The following is an 18,074-nucleotide window of genomic DNA, read 5'->3' as shown; positions in this document are numbered from 1 at the left end:
GCTGCAATCCTCAATACTATGCTTGAATGAATCATGCAACTTACAATAAATTCGTCCTTGGATAGATGGTTTGACATGGTGATCAAGAATTCTAATGTAATTATTTTTTAACAATAAATCGAAGATTTGATCACACATGTTTGAATCAAAGGTATACATTTTGTTTTCTAGCCGATCTTGGTGTGCGAACGGCTTTGGAGGTAAGCAAATGAATGGTTCAGATTTAGAATCTTCCCATTCGGCTATACATTGTGTTTTGCACTCTATCTCCGATGTCTTTGGATAAGATATAATACTAGCATCGGATTTCTCAAAATAATTTAACCTTGGCTTTATATTTCTGAAACAAAAATAGTTAAAACACACATGTCTCAATTGAGACCATGCGTAAGCCAAGTATGAAGCAAGCAAAGCTACCCAATTAGATATGAACTCTGAATAAAGCAATGGGATAAGCTTTGGCTTCAATAATAAGTCACTATCGGTCTCTTCGAATGGTACAATGTATTGACCGATATGCTTTGTAACAATTTTATTGCTAACAAGTAAATTACCCTTCATCATTGGTCTTTCAAAATTACTTATGAGAATATTTCTTATAGATGCATCAATAATGAAGTTGCGACCAAATCTGAAAATAGGCAAATTACTCTGTATGCATACCTCTTCAAATATGTTGGGAGAGTATGATGGTGGTGCCACTTGAAGAACATCTTGCTCCGTCTTTGGATGGCTCCCCAACACCTTGTCATCATCTTTTTCTTGATTCCGTGCATCATTGCTTTGAAGATCCATGTCAGCCGAACTTTGTTCAGCTACTTGTTCTTGTCCTTGAGGCTTGTCAATTTCTACGGCACGAAACTCATAGGGCAGGAAGTAGGTTCCATTGACTTCGGAAAAATCAAGTATGGTTGTTTTGATATGCTTTCCATGCCCTTTCTCAATAATGCTTGCCTCTTTGGATTTGATGGTCTCAGAATATATACTACTTGATTCGGCTTTTCTAATAACCGAATTTTCTTTGTTGCCTGAATCAACAACTTTATCTTTTTGAATTTGCAAGGCTTCTCGCTCTCGTCTAATTTTAGCCCACATCTCAGCTTGGCAAGCTTTAAACTTTTTCATCTCAATTTCCATCCACTCCTCATGAGATTGCCCCCCAATACTTTCAGACTTTTCCGGCAATGAGGTGTCGAAACTTTGCAATTGTTTAGGGGGTACACTAGATGGTACACCACTGGGCGACCGTATCATTTGCACAACTATAGCTTTTACTGCAGCAAAATCATGAGGCTTCCCGCCTTCTATTAGTTCCTGTCGAATGGAGTTGCACAAATCCCAAGAGAATGTAAGCTTGTTCTCAACCACCCAGTCTGGATATGGTTGCCCCCCGATGCTTTTAGACTCTTTCGGCAATGAGATGTTGCCGAAATTCTGTAATTGTGTAGGGGGTACATGATATGCCACGGTAGTAGGTGAAGGCATTTGTGCTCCTGCAGAAGTTTCACTTATTCGGCCATGACCATGAAGGTGCGTAGCCGAATTATGGACATCAACAGTTGCGTATGGTGCCAAAAAATTAGTAGCATTAGGTGTAGCATATGATGTTTGAGGGTAATTGGCCAAATAACTAGTAGCAACATGGCCAATTCCCCTATCCACCGGCACGTTTGGATTCACATACTGCAAATTAGTTGCCGATGAATAAAAAGGTGAAACACTTTCTTCTATGCTATTGGAAATTTTAACATCAGGTGTTTCAAATCGATTAACCGAACCCATCATGTTGTTCATCGGCATATGGATTTGTGGGGTTGCCGATGCATGAGGGTTGGGGTACATATGTTGCATGTTGCTAAAATTATATGAAGTAGAATCATGGATATTTTGTTGCATCGGCCCTTGCACATAATTAGATGCATGATTGATAAATATAGGGCTAGCCGATACATTATGCTCATTAGATGATCTAGCAACAACATACGCATTATTTGCATCTACATATGTGAATTGGGTATTCATATTACCTTTGTAGACTGCAAACCCTAGATGACCATCTCTTCGTAGTAAGAACGGGCCGGAGACCGTTCAAAGCTTCGCCCCCAGCGGAGTCGCCAAAAAGTGTGTTCGCACACGAACACGTCACTGTGTACCCTCGACGCCGGGGGTGATGCACCGCAGCTCACGTCGAAGGAGACCTGCCGGAAGCGCGGTACGCAAGACAATCCGGCGGGCGCTTTTGAGGACCCGAAACCCCACACGCCCGGGAGGGACCCCGTCTGGACGTGCGGCGGCTATGGGCTGCCCTAGGTCGGTTCGCCCGCCCCTAGAGCCTCGAGGATCGCTGCCCTTCAACACGAAGAACGAACGAAGAACGAGGAAGAAGAAGAACAAGGGAGAAGGAAAAGTAAAGGTAAAAGATGTAGATAGATTTGTTCGATTGTGTGTTGTTCAATCGGCCGTCACCCCCAACATATATAAGAGGCGACTGGACTTCCCATACAAGTAAAGGATTTATCTAGGCTTTCCTTACAAGAAAATTACATCAATTCACGTCCTAGAATCCTAGCTCTGGTCCCACTCGGATTCAGCCCGAATCTGGTCCAATCTTCTGTCTTGCTCCTTGCGTGGGCTGTGGATTTGAGCCCATCTTCAGCATCTGGTCGGATTGGCCCCGACAGTTTCTACTGTTCACGGCAGCGAGCTTTCCCGGAAAGGTTACTGTTCACGGCGACAAGCTTTCCCCGGCAAGGTTACTGTTCACGGCGGCAAGCTCTCCCCCGGCAAGGTTACTGTTCACGGCGGCAAGCTTTCCCCGGCAAGGTTACTGTTCACGGCGGCAAGCTTTCCCCGGCACTGTTCACGGCGGCAAGCTCTCCCCCGGCAAGGTTACTGTTCACGGCGGCAAAGCTTTCCCCGGCAAGGTTACTGTTCACGGCGGCAAGGTTTTACCCCGGCAAGGTCTCATTCAGCCGACAAAGGCCGAATACTTTCTCACTCAGGACCGGCCCGCGAAGTGTTGCCTCTAACTTTTGCATATGAATCTGGATTCGTGATCATGCCAAAATCTGGTGTCAACAACCAGGCTTTAAGTTCAGATGGAAAATAGGTTTTCCCTTCGAGCTGTGAAGGTAATTTATTCCCGCACAAGTCCCTTTAATAATCTTGTAACATGTCAGCCACTCAAGCCCGCAAGCTTCATCTGCGATTAGTAGCAAAAGATGTGTATAAAATAAGCTATCGAATCATTCATCTTGATAAGCAAACTAATATGTAGGCAATCGTGGACCAGATATATTTCAAGACAAGGGAAACTTCCATTGATTATTTGAGTGGTATCTAGATGAAACAACCGCAAATGAGTTGAACTCCCACTGCATATAAGATACCTATATGCACACTAATACTATATGTTACCTTGAATGTATTTATCGAGGCTTCCGCCGTGCATATATTCGAAACAGAGGACTCGCTCCATCCTTTGTTCCAAATAAACCCCCCCATCGCGGTCCACCACGCATGTGTGCTCAGATTCGTAGCAGTAACCAATTAGCCGCACAATATTTTGGTGCCGTACCTCACGAAGGTTACGGCATTCGCTGTCGAATTCTTCATCATCGAGTCCCTGAAATTGATGGAGCTTCTTCACGGCAATTTCCTCTCCTTTATGAGTGGCCTGATAAAATCGACAACTTGTCATGGTACAGATCTTGATTTTAAATGTGAGAAGCACAAATGGAAGATGGTATAGAATTAGTCGATCATACCCTGTAAACATCTCCGTGTCCACCACTGCCGACTTTCTGAGCCTCGGCAAAGTTGTTGGTGATAGTTTCGATATCATGGAGCTTAAAATCCATGCTGCGGCTATCTCACACCCAGCAGGCTTACTGGACGATCTTCTTCGTCTTCTTCGTGAGAAACCAAAATTATAATGGGATCAACAACTGCTGCGGCACCTAGAAATAAACAGGAAGGATTGAAACTACGTCATCGCACTCATATAGTTTCGGCGTCAGTCAATTTCCACAAGAATCCCCGAGGGTGAGACCGTGCCGTATATGCGGACAACGCGACTGGAGGCGGCGTCACCGATGGAGGCGTGGCAGCACGTTGACCAGTGTGGGTAGGGGGTCTTTCAGATATGGTTGCTGCTCGGTTTGGACAGAGCGCGAGGATGAGATGAAGACGTCGCAGCCGGCCAGGGCGCCACTGGCGAGGGCTCGGACAGGACCTCGCCGGCCGGAGGCGAGGCATGTGGAGAGGAAGGGTCAGAGGCGTCTGCCAGAGGAAAAATAAACAGAGGTATGTTGCTGGGGAAGAAGAAGGAGAGGAAGAAGATGGCTGCTGAACCTTTGGATCAAGATCAAACGGTGGAAAGCGATTTGATCTACCGCGATTCGAGATCTTGATCCAAATCGGCGCAGCTCAGGCCTGCCACATCTTTGCAGCCATCCATGCGTCCCTCAACCTCTCCGTGCTGCCTGTTGTTGCGCGGTCAACGGAGGCCGATATGGATCTACCGCGATTCAAGATGCCTACGGGATTTGGGACCGAGAAAGAGGCAGGAAAAGAGAGAGGGAGCCGACGCTTTTGTGAAGAAATCCAGCGAGAGACCGATCGATATATCGCGAAGCGAATACACCCCGTGATTTGCCTGACAGAGAAAGAAACCTACAGTACTAAGCAAAGATGGCGTAGGAGGAGCACTGGCCTGACCTGGAGAAGAAGGAGTGAATGGAAGGCGACGATGGAGCAGCTCCTCTCCTCTCGGCGGCGAAGATGACAAGGAGGATCCCACCCGCCCAGCACCAGCAGCAGCTAGCAACCTTTTAATGGAGCGTGTCTGCAGCTAAACGCGTTGCTGGTTGCAGAGACAGAAAAGAACAAGGGAGTACCTGAAACTCATCTAGATAAGACGTAATTTGGTCTCATTCACCTGAAAAATAAGAATGGATACAACCCACGTCAGCATACACGTATCTTATAGCATCACATTTAATAGCTATAAAAGATGAATAAGACTAAATTAAATTTCATCTAAATGAGTTTTAGCAAAACTGAAAGAACAAACCAAGTTTTTTTTTTTGCGGGTAAAGAACAAACCAAGTTGACTTGACTCCAATAAGCTCTTAGAGTTTTCTTTATTCTGCAGGTAATCTCTTATTTTACGGTACTTTTTCTGTTTTTGTTTACTCCACATATTAGATTCATCTCAGGATGCAGAGGAATCTGGCCACAGAGATGGGCAGATGAACATATCGGCCTGGGCATTTTACGCGTCACGCGGCCAGAATGCAGGTGGGTCGCGCGAGCCTGCTGCCTCATGCTTCTTCCCGGCAGCGAACACGACGCAGTCCTTGCCCCATTCTTCAAGGGCGTGTTTGGTTGCCGCCGGCTACAGTATTTGCGTTGCATATCATTCTCCACTCAGTCTGACTCTGGAAAAACAGTTTCATATGTGACATCTGCAAGTTGTTTGGTTGCCTATATATGGACTTCCTGCATTAGAGATCAACTTTGGCACGTTGTTTGGTTGCCTGCATTGTCTCGGCGCATACAACTACACGTTGTTTGGTTGACCGCATGGGGTTTAATTAAGAGTTAGCACTTACACTTAGCACACAGGGTTAAGAGCTAGCGGAGGAAGGGGGAGAAGAAGTGCAGTGTGCGCCGGACCATGGCGACTGCGGTGGATAGTGGCCGTGGCGCTGTGTCTGACATGACCGTCGGCGATCTAGTTGCGGTGCTCGCGCAAAGACAACGGACAGAGGAGGAGAATGAAGTGCTCGCGCCATGGTATCATCCGTGCAGTAGGACGAGAGAGAAGGCCGAGATGATCGACGCCGGAAACGACTCCAGTGTAGTGGGACGAGAGAGAGGAGGCCGAGAGGTCAAGATGATCGACCCCGTCGGTGGCGCGGCGAACTGCAGTGTGCACGGAGGCAGAGGACACAAGAAAGTAGTGTGCGCGTCATTGCAGCGTCAGTGCAGCAGGAGGACGACAGAGAGTAGGCCGAGATGAGCGACGCCGGAAACGACTCTAGTGTAGTAGGACGCGGGCAAGGAGATCAAGGGGAGGACGTCGGCGTCGAGAGGGACGAATTGGAGGGCTCTAAGAAGAGGACAGAGGAGTTCGACATGGCGGCGTGAGTACACTAGGCTGTTGTTCAAGGAGAGATGAAGCTACGATCGTCGAAACCAAAAACTTACAACACGAATGTTGCGGAACTGCGAGATTAAGCTGCTGGTCAAAGGAAATTTTAAACGATCAATCGTAGGCGACCAATCTGACAAAATTCGTACAGAATAGTTTCAAACGGGAACACAAAATAAAGAAGTTCTGGCCGATGAAACTACGAACCGATCGCCTGAATGGAACCGTAGCATCGAGGTGCATCTTTTTCGTGTAGAGCTTACCTCGAATCAAAGCACCGTTGTGTAGATCAGAGGGATAAGGAAGAGAGGAGATTAGAGAGAAGCTTAGTGGAGGTTGAAGAAGACGTAATCACCTCGCATCCCTCCGGTCCCCACTCGTACAAGGGCCCGCTCTCTTGCACTCGAGTCAGTCTGACTCGCAAGAAACTGCGGATCTGAGCGTTTCCAGCGAGCCAAGCCCAGAGGTGCTTTAAGTTGCATGCTATGTAGGCCCAATAGTGTATGCAGCTAACCAAACAGCCCGTTTTCTTCCCGCGCATGCCTGATTGGACCTCATACACGCAACCAAACACGCCCCAGGAGCCACAGCATCTCGGCAAGGACGGCCGCGTCGACGCATTTCGTGTGCTGAGCCCCCGGAGCTGGAAGTCAAATCGTTTGTCTGTTGTGCAGAAATTGGTCTATAGCATTTTTTTTCATCTCCAAATTAGTACGTACTAATTTGTCCAAGAAGCTTAATTTGCTGTCGTATTCCTAATTTCTTACTGCTCATTTGAATATGCAAACTGCACATTGGATTCCTACCGCTCACCTTGATCTCGAGGATGCAAATTGTGTAATGACCACCTTGTGTGCCCCTGTATAATTAAGCCTTGTTTCGGCCAGCTGTTTAATTTAAATGGGGTTGCGTCCTGTCATATGCAACTATGCATCTCAACTACCGGTGCTGGTCCACCTTAGGCTCCTACTTGCAATGATCAACCAATTTGTCAAACTACGCGGCATTGCCGAACAACATCGCTGTTACTCTCCTTTTATATAGTGATGAATGGGTCTGTTGGTAGAGTTCAACAAGGTGAAGAGCAGTTAAACTGGCCATAAAAATTTCTAATGCTTATGCTAGCTCCAAAATGTTAACATGTCATGCAAGTGTGACACCAAGGTCTCTGCCATTGCATTTCTTTAAGAAATTACAAATGGTTTCCTCGAGGACCAGAGACTTGGCATATACAATGATTCGGTTGCCACCTGCTCCCAACTTGGCTTCCTGGTAAGTAGACTGTTTTGGATGCAACTGTGTAATTTAATCTGTTTGCATGATGGGATGTGATCGTGTTGACGTGTTCCATCTTTAAATGAAGACCGAGCTAGCTGGTCATTTTCCTTCCAGTTTCACAAGCGCCTACCGCTCTCGTTGCAGGCCTTTTTTTTGCAAGGTTTGTGCCTTCGACATTGCTTTCCTTCTACTGCTATTTTAACAACCTGTCGGTTAAATGCATGCCCATTTGATCTTCATACATTTGCGTTTTACTGCAAATCTGCATTTATTAGGTATGGAAGTAGCCACATATCTGATGTATGTGACTATAGTAGGAGGAAAAAATGGTCCATCACAAACTATTCATCTTTATATGTATTTTGCTGTTGTGCATGAATCTCATTTTCGCAAGCCCCCTTGTGTACTGGTAGAGCCCATAAAGATCAACAGGGAGAGGAGCACTTAAATTTGCCATAAATTTCTAATGCTTATTGTACCTGTAAATATGAACATGAACTATCTCTCGTGCAGCAGTTTATTTTTTTCTTTTTTTCTACCCGGAAAACAGAACAGTAACATGGTCACCATGCAAGTGCCCTCCCGAGAAAACTGCCCTCCCGAGTCGCCCCCGCGAGGCGACCGGGAGGCGCCCCCAAATCCCCGCCGGCAGGCTTCCCGTCTCCCGTCCCTTCCCTCGCCGCCGCCACAGGGCGCGACCGGGCGAAGCCCGGCCGGCGCCGGCGGCGGCGGGGCCCCCTTTGCCTCCTCGTGCAGCAGTTCTTCGCGGGCGGACGTGGCTGCTCCGAGGTGTGGTGCGGCGGCGACGGGGCACCACAGCGCGGCGCACGCCGGCGGTTCGAGGCGGCGGCAGATCGGCCGCGCGGTAGGCTGTGGATGGCGGCGCATCGGCGACCTCGCTTCCCCGCGGCAGGAGGTCTCGCGATCTGGTGCGTCGCGGCCGCCAAGGACGGCGGCAGCGTGACCGGATCGGTTCACGGCGGCGCGGCCGGATCTATGCCCATGCGTGGGCCTTGATCGCTGGTCTGCCGTCGGCACGGTGGTGGGTGTGACTCATCGGCAGCTGGGCAGATCCGCGGGATTCTATCCTTGTCTGGTCCTTGATAGCGCGGGCAACTCCGGGGGAAACCCTAGATCTCTTTGGGATCGAACGATGGCGGCGCTTTTGCGTCGTAGTCCCTCTTTAGGGCATTGTTTTGGAGTTTGCTCCGGTTGAAGGGACCAGCGACGTCGGCGGCGCACGTCTGGTGGAGCAATTGCCGATGAAAATCGCGCCGACTACGGTCATGGCGGACGATGGCGGCGTCTTAGATGTCGTTCCCTTGTTGAGGCATCGTCATTGCAGTCTGCGTCATCAGGTTCGGGATGCTCCGGGGGAAACCCTAGATCTGGGTCTTCCGGATCAGACGATGATGGCGTTTTATCGCTTTCCCTCCTGGGGGCATCGTTTTGGAGTAAGTGCTGGCCAGGGGATGGTGGAGCGGTGCTTCATCTCACATATTGATGGCGGCGGATATCGGCGGCATGGCGCTGTGGAGGCTCGGCGTCCGATGCACGGAGATGGACTCGCGCAGGGGGAGGTTGCTGTCCGGCGTCATGGTGACGTCGATGGCAGAGTGGCCAAACAAGGTAGAAGCCTCAATATGATCTGAAGACGGACCTGTGGAAGATGGCGGCGACGACACACGAGTGAGTCTGCCCGGATTGTGTCCCAGACCCGGTATGTGGCTCGGCTGGGGCTTCCGAATGAGTTTCGGCTTCCGGCTTTTGATGTTAGGCTTAGGTCATTGGTTTGGGTAGTGGCCCAACTAGCACCCCTTCATCATTTTGAATAGGAGTAGTGGCATATGCTGCCAAGATGGTGGATTCAAGCACATTGTTGTAATACTTTGTAAGGTCCTTGAGAATAATCAATAAAATGGCCGTATGCATCTTCCAGATGCAGAGGCCGGGGTCATCCTCCTTTTCTAAAAAAACCATGCAAGTGCGTTAGCTGTATGTCCTAATAGTATTATATTGGGCTTGGGCCAGTTAAAATCAACATTCCAATCTAGTCCTACGCCCCCTCCCCGCGGGGCTCTCGCAGAAACCCTTCCCTCCCTGCGCCGCCACCCGCGAGGGCCCCCAGATCCGCTCGCCGCGAGCCTCCCCTCCTCCTCCCTCCTCCCTCGCCGCTGCCAGGGGGCGTGGCCGGGCGAAGCCCGACCGGCGCCGGCGGTGACGGGGCCTGTTCTTCCCCCGACGCGATGGGGTGGCGTGGGCTGCTTCTTCAGGTGCGGGCGCGGTGCGGACGCGCGGCACCGCGGCGTGGCGGCGCGCGGCCTCCTAGCGGGCATGGCGCGGCGTGGCCGGCTGCGCGGTGGTGCGCACCTCGCCGTGGCGGCCAGATCCGTCCGGCAGGCGGCGCAGGCTGCGGGCGGCGTGGGCGGCGGCTGGGGTCCGGCTTCGGGCCCCCGACGGCTGCGTTGGTTCCTCGCCGTCGTGGGCGTGCGGTGGTGGTGCGGCTCGGCTGGTGGCGGTCCGGCGACCTGGTGGTGGTGGCCGGCGGTGCGGTGGTGGTGGTGCTTCCACTTGGCGGCTCTCTGTGCGGGGAGGCAGGGGAGCGGCTTGGACAGGGGCGGCGGCGTCGACGGCATGCCGGCTGCAGCACAAAGGCGGGAACTTTACGGGCCTCGGAGATCCCGGCCGGGCCTGTGCGGTCACGGGCCTGGTATGTTCCTGCTATTGCGTCCGGTCAGCTACCGTCTTCGACGGTGGACGTGGGCCCTCCCGCATGCCGACGGTGCTACTGCCCTAATCCCGGCTCCGCTCCCTCTTTGTGCGGACCATGCTTCATGGTGCCGTGGTGAGACGGCGTGGGAAGCTTCGTGACCGGGTTGGCGCATGGTGAGGGTATGTTTGGTGGCGAGCTCTAAAGTGCCTGAGATGGAGGTTGGGGTCGGGAGAAATCCTTGTTGGCTTGGCCGACACCGACGCGGTGGCGCTTGTGGGTATCGCCTGACCTTTCTGAAGGGCGTCGGGGCTACCCTTCCTCTCTCCTCACAGTGTACCGGGGAAACCCTTGGCAGCAGCGTCGTCATCGTCGCGTCCCTTCTTGGAGGTGCTGATTGGTACCGGTGCTTCGGAGGCTCGGAGCTTGGTGGGCGATCTCCGGTGGGTGCAGCGGTCTCGAGGCTTCTTCGTTTTTTTGTCGATCCGCCATTGTTGGCATTAGTTTCTCTTGTATTTTCTCTTTCTTTTCTTTTGGACGTGACTGTGCTGCTTCCGCCCCAGCACTTATCGTTGGATGTTCGGTTGGTTGCTTTGTATACAAAGCGGGGGAAACCTTTTTTCGGCAATAGTATTATATTTCTGCTTACATGGGGTTAGTTAAACGTTGTATCGGTCAACACGGTATTCTCCAATCCAGTTTATAATTTGGCTTACGGACCTGCCACTCATCTATAGCAGAGGGACCGAGTTGCTTGCCCATTTACACCACGCTGCATCAACCAGGCGCGTTGACGAGCGCCGCTGCAGGCCTGCTCCAGGTTAGCATGTTCGCCATAGCTTTCCCTCCCTTACACCACGCTTGATTAATTTGTGGTTAAGTCCATACCTAGATCCTTGATCATACCAGATCTGTGTTCTACTAGCTAATCTGCACTTAATTACTCTTTGTAAATCAACATATCCGTGCTAGCTGTATGGTGGAATAATAGCTAGGCATGGCTCATCCGCTCATAACAAACTATGCATCTCTAGGCACTGTTTGGAACTCGGGAACTTTTCCGGAGTCCCACAAAAAATTTGAAAGTTCATTGCAATTCATGTGAAATACATATGCAAACACTCTCCTATAGTACTATATTTTGGTGTTGTGTTTTCATCCGTGGTTTTGACCATTTCTCAGGAAAAGAAATCTGATCCGTGCAAAATCAAGTGGGGCCTGTTATTTGTTTGAGATCAAGAAGGATAAGTAAGAGCAATTAATATGGTCATGGTTTCGTAATTATTGTTTTCACTGTAAATGCAATTTTCTCATGCAACAGTTTCCTTTTTCCTTTTTCCACCGGCAGAAATATAGACATGGACCTTGAAAGTGTGGTTCCAAGGAGTATGGCGTTCCATTTACTGGAAAAAATAACAGATGGTTTCTCCGAGCAACGGAAACTAGGTAGCGGATATATAAAAAAGGTGGGAGTACATACTCCTGGGAGTATATATATATATCCCTTCATGTATATGTAGAAAAAGGTGATATGTGTGCCAAACTTCCAAATTGGCACACGTGGGGTTGTATATATTAAACAACACATTGTGCAGATTATGAGCTAGTACATTATTTCCTTCTCTACTTATCTTGTTAAGAGCGTCTCTAACCGATCCCCTAAAATATAGAGGAGAATCCGGTCGAGTAAAGCATAGTGGATTAATTTTACTACTCTAATTTTTCTTTACCATTTCTAGCCGATCTCCTAGATTTAGCGGAGTAAATATCAAATTCGGCCATGTTGAACACAAACTCGATTGAAACAAACTAAACTTAACCGAAATTGAACACATACCCATAATAGTTCACATTGCCATCAACCGAAATATAGTCTACTTCTAAATTAACTAAAACTAATCGATAAAACTTACTAAAACTAGTGGCTATCTGAATGCAGGAGCGTCAACCATGTCTTTTTATCGATCCGACCGACCATGGGGTCAGGCCTGTGCTGTTGTTGTCGCCGCCGCCGAAGATTCTTCACCATTCGTTGAGGAAGCCGGCGTCGTTGCCGCCTCCACTTATGCTGCCTCCTCCCCCGCCTCCACTTACGCCGCTTCTTTTGCCGTCGTTGTCCTCCTTGTCGCTTGGCAGGACGATGACCTCCGCCCACCCGGCTGCTCGCTGCTCGTACAGGCAGCACTCCGCCTCCACTAGCTTGGGGTACTCGTGATGGAGCTCTGCCATGTACGCCTCGTCGGCGGTCTCCGCCGTGAGCCTTCCCATCGCCTCCTAGTCCTCCCTTGCGTCCCGCGCGTTCACCACCCCCGGCTCAACTGGATCGAGCAGCGGCATCTCACCCCACTCAAAATTTTGGCGGCCCTCGGTGCACTGCAGCCGGACTGACCAAATGTTGTACTTGTGGGCGACAAGCTCAGCGGCGTGGAAGGATCCGAGCCACAGTTTTTTGTGGGTGCGCTGATCCGTGGTCTCAGCCATCCACGTGCCCCATGCCCGCTGTCGCATGCCATGGTACTTCCTCTGTGGCGGCGGTGGCGCGGGGAGGTCTGGGAAGCTGGCTAGCCCGCCAGATGGGGTGTGCTCGTGGTAGTGCGGATCCGCGCTGTGGACGAACGGCGGGGAGCGGTGGCCACGGGATCCGGCCATGAAAGCACAGGTGTGGTGCAGGAGTGGTGGAGGAGCTGCCGGCGAGATGTGGGCGGCGGGGGATTAGGTGTGAAGAGGTAGAGAGGCGAGGGGATTTTTACTCCGCGGTCGAGCGATGGAGTATTTTTACTCGCTGGCTGAGAGGTGGAGTAAAATATATACTCCTCTATGGGTTTTAGGAGATTGGCTAGGTCCTGATTAGAGGAGTAAAACTGGATTTTTACTCCTCTAACCAGTTTTAGGGGATCAAGTAGATATGCTCTAATTGACTACCTCCCATACTTGATCCTGAAGTACTGTCTTGTCTGCCACACCAAACATATGCACATTTCTCCTTGATACGTCTTACATATATGATAATGCTTGAGGTGAACAGAAAATTAAAACATTATTGTAAGATTTTCAATAGGGACTGTATGAAGATGGAAAAAAGATTGCGGTGAAGATGCTTTATCCAATGCCTGGACTTGACGATGAACAATTTGAGAAAGAGTATCACAACCCAGCAAGTCTTCATCACAAGAACATTGTGCAATTAGTTGGCTATTGCCATGAAACTAGGCGAGAATATTTGCCCTACAATGGGAAAATGGTTCTTGCTGAAATGACACAGAGGGCGCTTTGCTTTGAGTTTATGCAGAATGGAAGCCTTGACAGCTGCATTTCGGGTATGATGCATGGTGCTCTACTTGTATTAGAAGGTAGTACGGTATAAGGACATAACATATACATTTTGTTGATGCCATTTGTTTATTGCTTCAGATGAATCTAATGGCCATGATTGGCACACACGCTACTCAATAATTAAGGGGATTTGCCATGGTTTGAAATACCTTCATGTAGAGCTAAAACCTCCTATTTTTCATCTGGATTTAAAACCAGCCAATATATTGCTGGATGAGAATATGGTACCTAAAATAGCAGATTTTGGATTGTCAAGGCTGTTGGGAGAAGAACAAACCCAAATCACAAATAGTTCTTTAGGAACACGGTGAGTTCAATTCTTCCTTTAGTGCAACTTGGCGGGGAAATGAGCTTGCATTGGTAGAATTGTATATATAAATATGTGTAATTTGTCATGCAGCGGGTATTTACCACCGGAATACATAGAGCGGAATGTTATCTCAAACAAGTTTTACATATTCAGCTTGGGTGTTGTTATCATAAAATTAATGACAGGACCTACGGGCTACTCCAAATGTGCTGAAATGTCTTCACAGGAGTTCATTGAACAGGTAAGAAAAAAAATACTTTTCTAGTATTACTTCCATTATTTATGCTCTTTTTTCAGGTGCAAAGAAACTGGAGGGATAGGTTACTCGCAACGTCGGTGTATGCTTCAGAGCCATATTATGAAGAAAATGAAGACATTCATTGAAATAGCTTTAAGGTGTGTGGAGACTGATCGGCATAAAAGGCCGAGTATAGTCGGATATTGTTGATAAAATAAACGAGACAGAGAATATGATACGGTTAGGCACATGCTGGCCACGGCTAGGACAGGTATGATCACTAATGGCATAAGGTTTTCTTTGTGTTATAACGTTCCATCTCTTCTCTATCTTCTGTATCATCGAGTTTGGACATACATCTGGTTCATCCCGAAATAAAATATTATACCAATGGCAAGTACTTTTAGGTTCAATCATGAGATCGCTGGCGGAGCTACGTGCAGGTAAAAGCGTGCCGTGGCCCGCCCTGCCCATAAGCAAAAAAGCAAACTACATATGCCTAGTGCACTCCGTCCGTGAGGCGTCAGCAGCGTGGATGCTCACGAGAGGCTTTCCTCTGGCTAGCTTGCGTGTGAATGCCCAGCCCAATGCAGGTCTGCAGCCAAGTCCACAAGCTGACCAGATTCAGACACATCCAGCACTGCTTCGCGTACATACGTTCCCGATTCAGCCAAGCCATGCCATGGCTCAGCTGCACCGTTGCACATGCATTGTGCACATGATAATCTCCTTTATTTCTTCTATTTGTAGCTCATTGCATCATCTCAAATTCCCAAGACCAATTTTTCTGTAGACTCCTTTCAAAAAAGAAGGCTATATTTGTCTAAAATTCGCAGTTATCGATTTGGTAGCATGGATTATTCAATTGTTTTCAAAGTTTCACAGATTGTAATTTATGTACTAAATACTAACTGGCCATGGGTAAGGTTAGTCAGCAAAGAATTGGTGTGGTTTTCAAAGAAAAATGAGACGGTTCAGATGTTTTCAAGATAACGAATAATGCCCGGTACTAGTATTGAAGTAGTATGGTTCAGAATTTGATTTTTTTTCTCCTTTAGACTGGCCCGCCCAACTCTTTCTCTGTAGCTCCGCCACTGCATGAGATAATCTTTTTTTGAATATGCAGTGTGGATAATACCTTTGAGAATATTCATTCATTGCCACATGAGCAAAAACAATAAAGTAACATTAAGCATGTATGCAACTTACCTACATCCTCAGAGAACCAGTCATTAGTTCCACGCAGAAACACCATTAAGTAGCTAGCCATAGCCAATGCATGCTCTGATGAGGTAATTTTTTCTGAAAAGAAAATGTGAACAGGGAAGGAATAAATGATGTCTAGTTTGTCACTTCATCCAACATTTCAAAAGAAAAACCTTGGTGTAACTTTTCAGTTTTATCATGGGTTTTTGTTGTTTGTGTTTGCTTTAATTTCTTCAGCCGGATATACCTTATGTAGTTAATAAATGAGAGAAGTGCATATTACACCCCTCAACTCTAGCCCTAGTCTAATATACACCCCCCAACTCCAATACCATCTAGTTTACACCCCCCCAACTCTCAAAACCGGCCAGAATTCAACCCTCCCCTCCTTGTTGACCGGTTTTGACCCAGTTGACCAGTTTTGACCTGTTGACTGGGTGAACAGTAACTAGTTTTTTTAAACACATTCTTTCACCAAATGAACAGTAAATTCAGAAAAAAAATACAATTTCAAAAAATAATTTTATTTTTAAAAAATTATTTTTTTGTTCATGTGAACAGTAATTCCGAAAAATAAAATAAAAAATTATGAATTATTTTTGCATGGATGATGTTTGAGTGCGTGATGTTCGTTCCAATTTTTAGTTTGTTCGGACATCTGAGTAGTTCTCAGCAAAAAAGACAAATGTGATGTTTGTGAAACAGTTAACTGTTCTTATACAGTTCGGGCCGATTTTTTTTTCTTAAGATACCACTCAAATGTCCAAACAAGCTGAAAATTGGCATGGACATCACGCACTAAAAAACGTCCATGCAAAAAGAATTCAGATCTTTTTGAAAAAAATAGTAATTTATTGAATTTACTATTCACCCAGTAAAAAATCGAAATTGTTTGTTGAATTTTATTTCCAACTTTTTTCCTCCGAATTTACTGTTCACTCGTTGAAAAAGTGTTTTTTATTTAGTTACTGTTCATCCAGTCAACCGGTCAAAACTGGTCAACTAGGTCAAAACCGGTCAACGAGGAGGGGAGGGTTGAATTCTGGCCGGTTTTGAGAGTTGGGGGGTGTAAACTAGATGGTATTAGAGTTGGGGGGTGTATATTAGACTAGAGCTAGAGTTGAGGGGTGTAATATGCACTTCTCTCTTAATAAATAAGTTCAGATCATTTGCTAGAAAAAAACACTCTGGAGCATGGGAAGAGAAAACAAATTCACCTCGAAATACTATGTGCTGTCATTTCTATTCCATTTTAGTAAGACATAATAGGTGACATGGAGACAGGAAGGTTGAAATCCAATTATAGTAACATATTTTGAAGACAAAATTATATGTATTTGGAATCCCAGGAATACGTAGGAGCACTATGACTGGTCGAATATAGTGGATCAGCAAGTTTGTGATATTTGTGTGTGGTGGCCTGCACAGTTGGGCGAGCTCAGTGAGGAGGAGCTCCGACAGTATGATGGGTCAGACCGCACGAAGCCCCTTCTCATGGCAATCAAGGGTCAGATCTATGACATCACACGGAGCAGGTATCTTCCTAACATGGTGCATGCTTCTCGTGTATTCAAAGATTGATCTGTCCGAACCGTTTTGATGAGTAATGTGTTCTCAAGTTCCCAGGCATTTCCGATTCCTTCCCGTTTCTGGTTGAAGGCGGTTCTTAGTAGTGCATCTCTATTTTCATTTGACACCTTTTAATGGCTCTGTGCAGAACATATTATGGACCCGGTGGACCATATGCGATATTTGCTGGCAAAGATGCCAGCAGAGCTCTAGCCAAGATGTCCTTCGAACCCCAGGATTTGACCAGCGATGTCTCCGGCCTTGGTCCATTCGAGCTTGATGCGTTGATAGATTGGGAATACAAGTTTGTTAGCCGTTACAACATGGTTGGCACGGTCAAAGAGGATGATTCAGATGAAAGAAGACGACACAAGCACATCCCAATGAGACCACCGCGCGCCGTAGAGGCGGGGCATCTGTGTAGAAGCCGGTGACAAGCTGAGGGAGGCCAGCTGGGAAGGAGGATGAGGAGGAGGTGGCACACAAGGAGTCAAGGACTTAGCTGCAGTTTTTTTTCCTCAGTCCATACGATCCAAAATAGGACCGGATTCTATTATCGTTCGATCAAAATAGGACCGGAAGTCAGATCTAAGTTAGTGTAATTCGATATATGACTTGTAAGTTGTAACTGGGTTGTTTCTCCTGCCTGCCTCATAGCTATATGGGAAGCTGCGGCTGGTGTAGCCTGTAGCAGAGCCTTGAAATTCAGAATGCGAGTGCCATGTTGGCATATAGATTGCGTTACTGGCAGAGTTCAAGCTATCTGTCTCATGTTCCTTTTAGCAATATATGTAGCATGCCATGCCCTTGTGAAAATCCTTCACAAGTTTTATATCTTCTTCATTGCATTCTGGTTAATCGTGAAAATATTCCCTTAGCAGTTAGCACCCATTGGATAAAGTCCTATGTTTTTCTCATGCCACGGTTCCGATTCCATTGACAAAATTCATGTGGTTTTCATTTTTGAAAACAACAAAAGATTGGCATCGCGCTGGATTAGATGGTTGGCAATCAGATGACCAGCACAAACTCTTGTACTGTCGTGAACAGAGTAGCAGATTGTGTGTCCCCGTGGAAACAGACCATTTTTCTTTTTTGAGGGAAGCGGGAACAGGGCATCTTTTTTCTTTTTTGAGAATTCTGGAACAGAGCATCTACTCTGCTTTGAGCAGAGCTGTAGCCATTCTGCTCCTGGTCAAGTTGGGGGCTGGCCCGGCCCGCTCCTCTTAGGTTCGAATAAAGGGGGCCCGCCCGACTCATCGGAGTATGCAGC

General features: G+C 47.6%; 2 protein-coding genes across 3 annotated transcripts; one reads left to right on the top strand and one right to left on the bottom strand.

Moving 5' to 3' along the window:
* Positions 1–2,474: 2,474 nt before the first annotated feature.
* Positions 2,475–4,713, bottom strand: LOC125535074 (putative cysteine-rich receptor-like protein kinase 16). The gene is made up of 3 exons (XM_048698130.1): positions 3,768–4,713; positions 3,418–3,676; positions 2,475–3,202 (listed from the first exon to the last, which is right to left on the bottom strand). The coding sequence occupies exons 1-3, from the start codon at positions 3,858–3,860 to the stop codon at positions 3,075–3,077; spliced, it is 480 nt and encodes a 159-aa protein (XP_048554087.1). The 5' UTR covers positions 3,861–4,713; the 3' UTR covers positions 2,475–3,074.
* A 6,137-nt stretch (positions 4,714–10,850) lies between these two features.
* On the top strand, positions 10,851–17,678 carry LOC125535071 (cysteine-rich receptor-like protein kinase 26). 2 transcript variants are annotated; one of them, XM_048698128.1, is made up of 9 exons: positions 10,851–10,965; positions 11,328–11,393; positions 11,494–11,611; positions 13,204–13,462; positions 13,557–13,785; positions 13,879–14,029; positions 14,086–14,297; positions 16,661–16,767; positions 16,950–17,678. In XM_048698128.1, exons 3-7 carry the CDS (start codon positions 11,504–11,506, stop codon positions 14,170–14,172), a joined length of 834 nt encoding a protein of 277 aa, XP_048554085.1. In that variant the 5' UTR covers positions 10,851–10,965; positions 11,328–11,393; positions 11,494–11,503; the 3' UTR covers positions 14,173–14,297; positions 16,661–16,767; positions 16,950–17,678. The 2 variants fall into 2 exon arrangements, with proteins under 2 accessions (XP_048554085.1, XP_048554084.1); XM_048698127.1 differs by having other exon boundaries at positions 16,582–16,767.
* The last annotated feature ends 396 nt before the right edge of the window (positions 17,679–18,074 follow it).

This window comes from Triticum urartu, chromosome 2, assembly GCF_003073215.2.
Source record: "Triticum urartu cultivar G1812 chromosome 2, Tu2.1, whole genome shotgun sequence".
NCBI classification, from domain to species: domain Eukaryota; kingdom Viridiplantae; phylum Streptophyta; class Magnoliopsida; order Poales; family Poaceae; genus Triticum; species Triticum urartu.
This window is presented reverse-complemented; position numbering and strand designations above follow the sequence as displayed.